Below are 13,081 nucleotides of genomic sequence, written 5' to 3'. Positions count from 1 at the left end.
GTCAGATATTCCTCTCCCCATGGTGAACTCAGAGACCTTTATAAGCAAACTCTGAGGCAGAGGAATAAAACTCGCTGGCGTGAAGGTCAAGTTCCCTGCCCTGGAAAGTCCCCCTTCTGCTCGTGCTCGTGGGATGGTCCCCAGGAAGCCACCTAACATGGCCCAGGGTGGGCTTCTGTGGCTGGACCTGGCATCGCCGCCCACTGATCCGCTGCATGAACCTGGCTGGCCTTGCCGGCCTCAGGCTCTGTCACAGGGCAAGCTCATCCCACTGAGCCCTGCGGACCTCAGAGAGGCCTGTGATGTGAGGGTGAAAAATCATAGCATGTCAAGGGGTTTGGAGAGGTGACACCTAATGCAACCATTTCGGGGCTCTGGGGGGCCCACCCCCATTCTTCCTCCAAACCACTCTTACCCATTAAGGTTTCAAGCAGGTAAAGGATGAGGAACTTTGAGCCAACCCCTGGATAGCAGGAGTCCTTTTGCAGTTCAGTTAGGATGGTGCCACCAGGGCCATCCAAATGACCGAAGGGTTCCTGTTCAAGCTATAGGAGACAGGGCTTATTAATGATGGTGATAATAACATCAGTGATTTCGCCTGTAAATTCTGCATCTACAAGTGATTAACCAAGGAGTGGGGGTAATGGCTCCATGCACCCTCAGGGAACATGGAGCACCCCCAGTCTGTGAGGGCTGCCTTCCTGGCACTGGTCATTGGGCACAGGACATATCCCCAACCTCAGACATCCTTCTCATCCCACTAAGATTACCCCCATTTTCCTTTCCCCACACACCTTGGCAGTCGTACCTCTGAAACATCCCCATTTACAAGACGGATCCGGCTTAGGGAGCGGCCGGGCCCCTCACCTTGTCCATGAGGTCCTGAAGAGCCTCGCGGTCCCCAAGCATGGCCAGGAGGTTGGAGAACACAACGTTCTGCATGTCCTTTGAGAGCTTGGCTGCTTTTACCTTCTGGGAAGCCTCCTCTTGTAGCAGTTTGAAATCTGCCCCTGGGCATTAATGCCAACCAGAAACAGAGACAATTCTCAGATTAGACCATTCCTTTCCCATCGACACGAGCAAAATTCCTCTTCCCTTCAAGCTGCTGACCCAGAGCATCTCTGAAGATGGCATGCTTGGGCTCTGGGATGAATTGCCACAATTGGCCAGAAAGATGGAGAGACTCCACTGAAATGAGGTCGGGGGGTACACGCAGGGACAAGAGAAGAGGATCATGGGAAGGGTCACAGGGAAGAGGAAGAAACTGAACAGGTGCTGATTTCTGAGACACGTCGGAAATAATGTGGGTTCTAGATGGGTCTCTAAAGATGAAAATGTCAGAGATTCCAGCATTGGACTTCAAAATGAGGGTGCCATGATCATTATATAAATTTATGGATATAAAGTGTTTGGTACTACATTCATTTATGCCTGTATTTTCAGGGTCTATAAGGAATTAATGAAGGAGTTGATGTTGGGAGCTGCCTGCTTCTGCCAGGACACCTGAGGTGGCCTCAAGGTGACCTTTTGAAAATGAGAAGTCACTAGAATGAAATACCAGGGAGGCAGGCATTTCAGTTTGGTTCACTGTCCTATCCCAGTGCTCAGAAAATGCCTCTTGCCCAATGAGCCCTCAATAAATGTTTGCTGCATGCATCAACCAATGAATGAATGAATGAAAAGTAGTCATGACCAAAGTATAAATTTAGAAGTAAAGCTCAGTTTTCTGAGTCATTTAAAAACTTCCAATTTGGGTTCTGAGCTCTGCCTTTTCCTACCCAGCAGCCTCAGGTTCCCTCTTAGTGAACACCCAGCCCAAGGGCTTTCTGCACCCTTCCCAGAAAGAGAATGGCAAGTGGTCATCTCCCTTTCTCACCCCCCAAATTTGCTTGAGAGACACTTCCTAGGCTTCCATCCTCTACTGCCGCCACCTTCTTGCTTAACCTCTTTCCGCTCCATCCCAGTCCATCACTCCACATTCCTGACCCTTCCTGGCCCTTCCCATCCCACAGAAACTATGGCCAGGCCCCGAGGCCATGGTGGCAAAGGCAGGGGCACTCTGCCCTGCTCACCAGATGAGTACAATGAGGACCCTCCCCACCCCAGCAAACACTCCTATTGGGTGGATGGAGCGTCTGTGCTGCCTACAGGAGAAATTAAATTCCACATTCAAGAGTTAGTCTCTGAAGAATCTCAGTTTGTCTCTATTTTGCCCCTTCCCCCCAACCACTTCTTTTCCATTCACCCCTGCCCTTTGCCAAGGGAACCGGAGTCCAGTGGCTCATGTGAGTATGGCAAAGGCAATCACCTGGGATTTCAGTTGTGCTAAATGGGGACTGGTATAGGGATCACATCCCACGTTCCTGGCACTAAAGCCACTGGCTCATTTGCGAAGTGAAATTCCTACTCCCATTCCATTGGAAAGACCCAGTCTCCACTCCCAAACCCACACACCCATACTCCAACCCCAGTACTCAAAGAAGACATGTGGCTCTCCCTGTGGCCGGGGCCTGTGTGGGTCACAGCAGTGAGATGAGGAGGTTGTGGAGGAGCCTGGCTGGGGAAGGTTTCCCTGAGGGTCTGTCAAGGCTGAGCCCCAGCAGGGTGTTTATGGGTCCAAAGAGAGTCAAGGGCTCAACAGGGCCTGAGATCCAAGCAGAGAACCTGCCCAACTCACCTAATGAAATGGTTTGCTCATCGTAATTTGACCTGTCTTCGAAGGCTGTGTGGAAAAAAGCCAGGTCAGCAGAGTTGAGGGTATCCCTGCTGGAACGTCTCACATCCCTACACCTGCAGCCCCCACCCTTCCTCCTCTGGGCCAGATGTCCCAGCTTTTATCAGGGTCGCCTGGGGACACTTCGCATCAGAATCACCTGGAATGCTTGTGGTAACTCAGAGACCTGACCTCACTCCATACCTTCTGCACCAGGCTCTCTAAAAAGGAAGCTAGAACCTGCCTTTTCAATAGGCACCTGGGTGATGGTTTTCCACTCTAACCTCACATTGGAGATTGGCCTTTTCCATGGAAAGGAAATCTCCTCCTTCCTGCCCTTTGTCTTCCTCTCCCAGAGGCTCCTATGGCATGTGACTACTCCCTGCCATGCTCCTGGGTGATTTCACATTTCACGTAGAGAAATGTTCAATGTTCTGAAACTCTTAAAGATCAGATTTAAGTGGTCGACAAGGGCCAGGAGCCCATGAAGGAAGGAGGCCAAGGGAAAGAAGTCACATTATAGGAGACCCCATAAACCATGGTGACGCAGTATCCAGGGAGAAGAGAGTTCAAGGTGGGAATAATCAAGTTCATGGGTGTTGATGATGATGTGAGTAAATTCTGATTATCTCCAAAGTCACAGAGCAAGGGCTATGGAAAATTATTGCACTGTTCTTCATATTAGTTTACTCTATAAAGTGATAGGAGGATGGAATTAGTTCATGGAAGGGCAATGCTCACTGCACTGGGCCAGTCTTTGCGAAAGTTCCTTCTAGTCACCCTTAGGCCTGAACTGTAGAAACAGGCAAGCCCCATGGGCAGGGCCTGACTTGCAGACACTGCTGTGTGCTTAGCCTTCGAAGTCCTTCTCCATTTAGTTCATACTTGTTAACACTTATATAACACTAGAGTCCTGGTGCATGGATTTGTGCACCAGCGGGGTCCCTCTGCCTGGCCTGGGGATCATGCCTAAACTGGCTCTCTGACATCCCCTAAGGGGTCCCAAGTTGTGAGAGGGCTCATATCAGGCTGAAGGACCCCACTGGTGCACAGATCCATGCACCAGGCCTCCGACATCCCCTAAAGGTTCCAGTGTAAGAGTGGAGCAGATTCGCGGCCAACAGTGCCCCAGCAGCAACCTAACTCATGGACAATTCCACAAGGAATTGGGCTCTCTCCACCCTCCTCTCTGGGTCCAGTGTGCAGGTGAGGCAGATTCAGTGCCGACCATGCCCCAGCAGCAACCTAACCCGTGGCCAATTCTGCGAGGATTCGGGCTCCCTTCTCCTCTGGTCTCAGTGTCTATTTCATGGTGGTCGTTGTGTGTCATAGCTATCAGGCGAACAGTCGAACCTTAAGACAGTCACTTATGCTTTTATATAGATAATTTTGAAGCTTGAGTTTAACTACTGATCTCAAAAGATTGGAGAGCTCATACTCATTCCATCTACTGCCACTGACAGGAGGTCACTGACAGCAAGAACCACCCTCCACCAGATGTTCCAGTGATGTCACTATAATGAACAGTGAGTTTGAGACAGAGGAAGCGAGAGAGAGAGAAAATATTATGTGTGGTGAGGAAAACCCTAATCTGCAAGTAGACATATGAGGCAGGACTCGACCTGGGATTCAACATTTGGGCACAAAGACCTAGGACCTTGAGCTGATTGTTGCATGCATTCAAATAAATGGATGAACAAATGAATGAATGAAAAAAAGGAGAGGAAGGAAGGAAGGAAGGAAGGAAGGAAGGAAGGAAGGAAAGAAAGAAAGAAGGAAAGTAACTGGGGTTATGGAAAGGATAAATTGGAAGTAAAACTCAGAGAAAGAAAGAAAGAAAGAAAGAGGGAAGGAAAGTAACTGGGGTTATGGAAAGCATAAATTGGAAGTAAAACTCACTTTTCTACATTGCTTTGACACCTCCAATATGAGTTCTGAGGTTGTGTCTTACCTACCCAGCAGGGTTTAGGTTCCCATTAGTAAACATCTAGTCAAAAGGGTTCCTGTATTCTTTCTAGAAAAAGAATGGCCACTGTTCATCTCCCTCTCTCATCCACCAAGTTTGCTTTAGAGACACTTCCTAGCCTTAAGTCCTCTACTGCCACCTCTGTTGCTTAACCTCTTCCTGCTTCAAGCCAATCTGTCCCTCCAACTTTTGGACCTTTCCTGACATTTCCCAAATCTTCCTTACCTTTCTCAACCTACAGAAACTGTGGCCAGGCCCTGGGGCTATGGTGTAAATGGGAGAGCTAAGCTGCCCTGCTCATTAGGTGAGTACAATGAGGACCCTCCACACCCCAGCAAACATATACTCACCCATTCGAAGTGTGGGAGTTCCCATGCCACCTAGAAAAGAAATAAAATTGCCACCCAAAACTCAGTCTCTGAAAACTTACGCTTTGTCTACATTCTGCCCCCTGCTCCCCACTCCCCTCTTTTCCATCCATCCCTTCCATTTGCCCAGAAAACCGGAGCCCAGTGGCTCAGATGAGGACGGCAAAGGCCATCACGTGGGGTTTCAGGAGTAAAAAGAAGCCTCATAAAGGGATCACATCCCACTTTACAGTCTGTCCACTTAAGCACAGGGGTTGATATATGCCTGCTGTTGGAAAGAGGAATAGAAGTGGTTACTCACAACAGCTGAGTCTCTGCTCCCCAAACTCACTCTCTCTCTCTCTCTCTCTCTCTCTCTCTCTCTCTCTCCTTTGGAATCTAACTCCATTTAGTTCACACTTGTCAACACCACAAAACATAATTTTGAGTTCAGCCACTGACCCCACATAATTGAAGACCTCATACTCATTCCATCTATTACCAATGACAGGAGGTCACTGACAGCAGGACCCACCTTTCAACAGGTGTTGTAGGGAGGACTGTATAGTGAAGAGTGTGTATATTTCCATGTCGGGGTTGTGGGCTCAACCCCCAGTAGGGGGTGTGCAGGAGGCAGCCAATCAATCTCTCTCATCATTGATGTTTCTATCTTTCTCCCTCTCCCTTCCTCTCTGAAATCACTAAGGAAGGAAGGAAGGGAGGGAGGGAGGGAAAGGTAGGAAGGAAGAAACTAAAATGGGGCTAAGGAAAGTATAAATTTGGAAATAAAACTAAGTTTTCTGAGTTGCTGGAAACCTCCAATTTGGGTTCTGAGATTGGGTCTTCCCTATCCAGCAAGCTACAAGTTCCCTCTTAGGAAACACTTAGTCAAAAGTGTTCCTGTATTCTTTCTAGAAAAAGAATGCAAGTGAGTCATCTCCCTCTCTCATCCACCAAGTTTGCTTTAGAGACACTTCCTGGACTGGGGTTGACATATGCTTACTGTTGGTGAGAGGAACAGAAGTGGTCACTCACAACAGCTCAGCCTCTGCACCCCCAACTCTCACTCACTCTCTCTCTCTCTCTCTCTCTCTCCTATCCTAGTGCTCAGAAGAGACAGGCTCACCCTGAGGCCAGGGGCCTATGTGGGTCACAGCAGTGAGATGAGGAGGTGGTAGAGGAGCCTGGCTGAGAAGGTTTCCCTGAGGGTCTGTTGGGGCTGAGCTCCAGCAGGGTGTTTATGGGTCCAAAGAAAGTCAAGGGCTCAGCACAGCCTAAGGTCCAAGCAGAAAACCTGCCCAACTCACCTAAGAAAATGACTTCCTCATCAGATTTTCGCATGATTTTTAAGCCTGTTTGGAAAGAAGCCAGGTCAGCTGAGCTGAGGGTATCGCTGCTGGAGCCTCTCACCTCCCCACACCTGCAGCCCCGACATTCTTTTCTGGGCCAAGTGTGGCAGCTTTGCTCAGGCTGCCCTGGGAACCCTTTGCATCAGAATCACCTGGGATACTTGTGAAACACATGAGAGTCCCTGACCTCACTTCATACCTTCTTCATTAGACTCTCTAAAAAGGAAGCTAGAACCTACCTTTTCAAATAGGCACCTGGGTGATGGTTTTCCACTCTAGTCTCTCATTGAAGATTGGTCTTTTCCATGGAAAGAACATTGCCTCCTTCCTGCCCTTTGTCTTCCTCTCCCACAGGCCCCTACCTGACGTGTCTACTCCCGCCCTTTGTCTTCCTCTCCCACAGGCCCCTACCTCACGTGTCTACTCCCTGCTGCTGGGTGATTTCACATTTAACGTAGAGAAATGTTCAACATTCTGAAACCCTTAAAGATCAGATTTAAGGGTTTGACAAAGGCCAGGAGCCCATGAAGGAAGGAGACAGAAGAAAAGCAGTCCCAAGGAAACCCAAGAGCATGGTGACACAGTAGCCAGGGAGAAGAGTTCAAGGTGGGAATAATCAAGTGTGTGGGTGTTGGTGAGTAACACGTAGAGAAATGTTCAACATTCTGAAACCCTTAAAGATCAGATTTAAGGGTTTGACAAAGGCCAGGAGCCCATGAAGGAAGGAGACAGAAGAAAACAGTCCCATTATAGGAAACCCAAGAGCATGGTGACACAGTAGCCAGGGAGAAGAGTTCAAGGTGGGAATAATCAAGTGTGTGGGTGTTGGTGACGGCAGGTGGGAATAATCAAGTGTGTGGGTGTTGGTGAGTAAATTCTGATTACCTCCAAAGATTGACATATGTTTACTGTTGGTGAGAGGAACAGAAGTGGTCACTTCTGTGAGTAAATTCTGATTACCTCCAAAGTCACAGAGCAAGGGCTATGGAAAATTATTGAACTTTGAACTGTTCTTCATATTAATTTACTCTATAAAGTGATAGGAGGACGGAATTAGTTCATGGAAGGGCAATGCTCACTGCACTGGGCCATTCTTTGTGAAGGTTTCTTCTAGTTACCCTTAGGCCTGAACTGTAGAAACAGGCAAGCCCCATGGGCAGGGCCTGACTTGCAGACACTGCTGTGTGCTTAGCCTTTGAAGTCAATCTCCACTTAGTTCACACTTGTCAACACTTATAAAACATAATTTTGAAGTTTGGGTGTAACTGACCCCACATGATTGGAGAGCTCATACTCATTCCAGCTATTGCCACTGACAGGAGGTCACTGACAGCAGGACCTGACCTTCACCAGATGTTGCAGTGAGAACAGTGAGTGTGTATGTGTGTGTGTGTGTGTGTGTGTGTGTGTGTGTGTGTGTGTGTGTGTGTGTGTGAGAGAGAGAGAGAGAGAGAGAGAGAGAGAGAGAGAGAGAGAGAGGGAATGTTATGTGTGGTGAGGGAATCCCCAATGTCCAAATAGACACATGAGGCTGGCTTCTACCTGCAACTCAGCATTTGGCCATAAAAGCACAAGGGTCCTGAGCTGGTTGTTGCATGCATCCAAAAATAAATGAGGAAATACATTAAGAGAGAGAGAGAGAGAGAGAGAGAGAGAGAGAGAGAGAGAGGAAGGAAGGAAGGAAGGAAGGAAGGAAGGAAGGAAGGAAGGAAGGAAGGGCTAAGAAAGTATAAATTTGGGAGTAAAACTCGGTTTTCTGATTTGCTTGGAAACCTCCAATTTGGGTTCTGAGATTCAGTCTTCCCTACCTAGCAGGCCTCTGGTTCCCTCTAAGTAAACACCTAGTCAAAAGTGTTCCTGGCCCTAGCCAGTTTGGCTCAGTGGATGGAGCATCGGCCTGCGGACTGAAGGGTCCCGGGTTCGATTCCGGTCAAGGGCATGTGCCTTGGTTGCGGGCACATCCCCAGTGGGGGTGTGCAGGAGGCAGCTGATCGATGTTTCTCTCTCATCGATGTTTCTAACTCTCTATATCTCTCCCTTCCTCTCTGTAAAAAATTAATAAAATATATTTTTAAAGGAAAAAGAAAAAAAGTGTTCCTGAATTTTTTCTAGAAAAAGAATGACAAGTGGTCATCTTCCTTTCTGATCCCCTAAATTTGCTTTACAGACACTTCCAAGGGTTCTGTCCTCTACTGCCACCCTCCTCTTGCTTAGCCTCTTCCTGCTTCATGCCAGTCCATCCCTCCAACTTTATGACTTGTCCTGATCCTTCCTGACCCTCCTTTACCCTCCCTAACGTACAGAAACTATGACCAGGCCCGGGACCATGGTAGCAAGACAGGGTTAATATGCCCTGCTCATCAGATGAGTAAAATGAGGACCCTCCCCTCCCCAGCAAACACATACTCACCCATTGGAGGGGCGACAGGGTCCATGCCGCCCAGAAGAGAAATCAAATTACTATACAAAATTAATCTCTGAAGACTTACAATTTATCTACATTCTGCCCCCTTCTCCCCGATCCCCTCTTTTCCATCCACCCTGCCCTTTGTCTAGGGAACCAGAGCCCAGTGGCTCACATGAGGATGGCAAAGGCAACCACATGGGGTTTCAGGAGTAAAAAGGGGCCTTGTGGAGGGATCACATCCCACTATCTACTATCTGTCCACTTAGGGACTGGGGTTGACATATGCTTACTGTTGGTGAGAGGAACAGAAGTGGTCACTCACAACAGCTCAGCCTCTGCACCCCCAACTCACTCTCTCTATCTCTCTCTCTCTCTCTCTCTCTCTCTCCTCTACCCTAGTACTCAGAGGAGAAAGGCTCACCCTGAGGCCAGGGGCCTGTGTGGGTCACAGCAGTGAGATGAGGAAGTGGTGGAGGAGCCTGGCTGGGGAAGGTTTCCCTGAGGGTCTATAGGGGCTGAGCTCCAGCAGGTGTTTATGAGTCCAAAGAAAGTCAAGGACTCAGCAGGGCCTAAGGTCCAAGCAGAGAACCCGACCAACTCACCTGCTGGAAAGGTTTCCTGATCATCATCATCTGCGATGTGGTGAATGCCTGGGTGGGAAGAAGCCAAGTCAGCAGAGTCGTGGGTATCCCTGCTGGAACCTCTCACATCCCTGCACCTGCAGCCCCACCCTTCCTCCTCTGGGCCAGATGTCCCAGCTTTTATCAGGGTTGCCTGGGGGCACTTCGCATCAGAATCACCTGGAATGCTTGTGGTAACTCAGAGACCTGACCTCACTCCATACCTTGCATCAGACTCTCTAAAAAGGAAGCTAGAACCTGCCTTTTCAATAGGCACCTGGGTGATGGTTATCCACTCCCACCACTGCCGCTGTGCTCACAGCCATTAGCCCAACTTATGGCTGAGTGGAACTCTCCCTGTGGGAGTGCACTGACCACTAGAAGGCAGCTCCTGCATTAAGCGTCTGCCCCCTGGTGGTCAGTGCGCATCACAGCAACCGGTCATTCCTGGTCGTTCTGCCATTAGGTCAATTTGCATATTACCCTTTTATTATATAAGATTTTTGAAGTTTGAGTTCAGCCACTGACTCTGTAAGAATGGAGAGCTGACTGGTCAGTCTGTGCCTCTAGCCAGCACTCTAGGCCATGAGACCGGCTACTCAAGCTTTTCCGATATGGGGACGGGGACAGAGGGCCGGCTCTCCACACCACGGCTCAGTATCTGCATCTTTCAAGATGGTGGTGGCGAACTCAGAGGGCAGCAGGGCTGCCACCGCCTACTTTTGCACAGCCAGACCCTTGCCCTCACTGGTCACAGCCCTCGTGCTGGAATATTTCACGTGGGTTGTCTTTTGGCCTCAGAGTATTCCTTATCATAGTCTTGGTCTCCTGGGCCCGTTCACTCAGTACTTGGTGGACCATCATCACATCCTTCTGCACAATGGGTATTGGATTGCCTGGCTGATTCACGTGGGAGAGCCCTTGTATGTCATGGTTTTGTGCACGTCTAAAGGCATCATGAATGTTCGGGCTCAACTACTGTGGTTCTTACAGACTTTCCTCTTTGGGATAGCCTCACTGTCCATCTTGGTTGCTTACAGACCAAAATGCCAAATACAAACTTAAAGAAGATATCCAAACCTTTCTCTACACTGACATCAACCTCACTTTTATCTGGAAATGGTGTGTTTACTCCAACTTTCTGTTTTCTGGAAAGTTACCACCCTCTAGTTATTCGTTATTTCATATTCTCTGGTTGGGTTTGAGTAGATAATAGGAAAAGGTTTTATCTTTCCAATTCTGCAGACTAATAACCTACTTGGTAGAGTACTTCTAGCTATCAACTGGAAGGCCTTGGCTGTGTTGGTACTCTCTCCCTGCCATCTTATTTAAGCCACATACTAAATTTGCTTGTTGGTATACCTGTGCTCCCATCTTTTGACTAAAACACCTTACCCATATCACCTCCATCTTAGCTGATTAGGGGTTGCTTTTTGGTAAGGTAAAATTTTTTAGAGTTAATCGATGGTAAGATTTTTTCAAAAGCATGGTCCTCTCAAAGGGAAATAATGACAGTAGTATTAATAGTGCCAGTACAATATGGTGCATTATTGAATTAAATGGATTAACGAATAAAATGCTTTGAATTGTCTCTCCAAAAATAAAAAAAAGAATGGAGAGCTCATACTCATTCCATCTATTGCCACTGACAGGAGGTAACAGCAGGACCCACCCCTCACCAGATGTTGCAGTGAGGATGCTGTAGATAGCTGTGTGTAAAAGAGAGAGAGGGAGGGAGGGAGAGGAGGGAGGGGGAAAGAGAGGGAGGGGGAGGGAGAGAGAGAGAGAGAGAGAGAGGTGGGAAGTTCTCTGTATGGTGAATTCAGCCCCTGATCTCTGAGGAGCTATTCCCCTACCTTTATCAGGCTGACCTATTGCTGGGACTCCACATTTGGGCGGGGAGAGGCCAAGGATCCTGAGCTGGTTTGTTCATAGCACCATTGGACCCTGGTTTATAGTTGTATTTGATGCAAATGGTTCTCCCATGTGAATTCAGAACCCAGTTGGGTGTTGTGCATTTTGAGGCAGGTGAGGGAGGCAGAGATGTAGATACAATTCTGCATCACAGGGCACTTTATTTGCAGTTTTGTTCCTGGTTGTGCCAGGGCACTTTATTTGCAGTTTTGTTCCTGGTTGTGCCAATATGTTATGGGCTTTACCATGGAGGGTATGGGTAACCTTGGAGGTCTCTGTGCCCACCTCCCACAGGTGAGCTGCTGAGAGTGGAGGGACCTTGAATAGAGACATGTGGGAGTAGGATCATGCTTTACCCAGTGCTAAGCACACCCCTCTGACTCTCTCCATGTAGGATACTGTCCCTGCCTCCCAGAGCAACATTTCAGTGGGATCTTGCTTAGAGGAGACTGTGAATGGTGGTGATGTGTGGGCTCTGGACAGATGGCAAATGCTGCTTCTCTCAGAACAGGTACAGAAGCCAAGGTTGCCTGATGATGGTCTCCTCTTCTTATTTCTCTTCCCAGGAGAAGCAAGTCTTTGATCCCAATGCCTCCTTCAGTCTCTGCTTACCCCAGTCTTTCTCGTTGAAAACCAGCTGCTTCCTCTTATAGGCCATCACCGAGCCCTTCGGCACAGTCAGCTTCTTCTCTCTCACTTTGAGACCCCCTCCCTGTCCTTCACCCTGGGAACAGAAGCCAGGTGACACCATCATACATACATGTCATTTTAAAGTCAAATACATCTAGAAAGCTCATGAGAAAAGGGATCAGTAGCCTGCTGCCCTCATCCTCTCTACTCCTGGTTTCTAGTTCCTGCTCTTTTTTCCTTATTTCATCCATGTTTACCTTCACATCCCTCAATTTCATGTTGATACTGCAATGATTCGATTTTTCAGATTCAAGTATATCTAGTCACTTCCTCTTGTTGATGAGGGTTTCATTTTCCTACTCTTTATAGGAGCCGAAGCAATTGATAAAAGGGTAATACTCAATTCCAACCTCTTCTGGTCTTCCATGCAGGGCAAGGGCATCATCCAAATCTAGTTCCCTCTGCCTTCCTATGACATCCAAGAGGGGAGAGAGAGCACTGAGAACCTCTTGTGAGTTCACAGCCCAGGGCACAGGCTCACTAAAAAAAGGAAAATACTGGGACCCATCCATAGGACTATAGAGTGCTTCCCTTCTCATACATCTACCGCCATATCACTAAAGGCGGGTTTACCAGAGTTCCTTTATCACATGTATCATATCCAACTTTCAACAAAAGCAAAAATTACAAGGCATATTCAAAAGCAACAAACAACAGTTTGAAGAGACAGAGTAAACTGAGAATCAGACTCAACTGTAATACTGATGTTGACATTCTTAGACTGGGAATTTTAAACCACTGTGATTAATTTTCTAAGAGATCTAATGGAAAACATAGACAAAATGTGAGAGCAGATGGGTAATGTAAGCAGAGAGATAGAAAGTCTAAGAAAAAGTAAAAGAGAAATGCTAAAGATATAAAAATACTGCAACTGAAATAAAAAAAAAATGCTTTCTTTGGCTCATTAGTAGACTGGACACAAGTGAAAGAAAAACCTCTACACTTAAGGAAATCTCAACAGAAATCTCAAAACTGAAAAGCAAAAAGAAAAATGACTAAAAACGTGAAACATAATATCCAAGAACTGTGGGACAACTACAAAAGTTGTAACTTACATATAATGAGAATATAAGGA

The 13,081-nt window shown here is 47.6% G+C and overlaps 1 protein-coding gene and 1 pseudogene across 1 annotated transcript in view; one reads left to right on the top strand and one right to left on the bottom strand.

Annotated features, from left to right (window-relative positions):
- GSDMC (gasdermin C) overlaps positions 1-13,081 on the bottom strand; it is a 25,879-nt gene that overhangs the window by 1,353 nt on the left and 11,445 nt on the right. Inside the window, 7 exon segments of the mRNA XM_015561658.1 lie at positions 416-545; positions 868-1,010; positions 2,678-2,722; positions 5,030-5,059; positions 8,786-8,871; positions 9,342-9,432; positions 11,929-12,040. Of these exon segments, the coding sequence (XP_015417144.1) occupies positions 416-545; positions 868-1,010; positions 2,678-2,722; positions 5,030-5,059; positions 8,786-8,871; positions 9,342-9,432; positions 11,929-12,040 (637 nt within the window).
- Positions 10,040-10,467, top strand: LOC102762290 (annotated as a pseudogene).

The sequence above is a fragment of the Myotis davidii genome, unplaced genomic scaffold (assembly GCF_000327345.1).
Source record: "Myotis davidii unplaced genomic scaffold, ASM32734v1 scaffold30, whole genome shotgun sequence".
Taxonomy (NCBI): domain Eukaryota; kingdom Metazoa; phylum Chordata; class Mammalia; order Chiroptera; family Vespertilionidae; genus Myotis; species Myotis davidii.
This window is presented reverse-complemented; position numbering and strand designations above follow the sequence as displayed.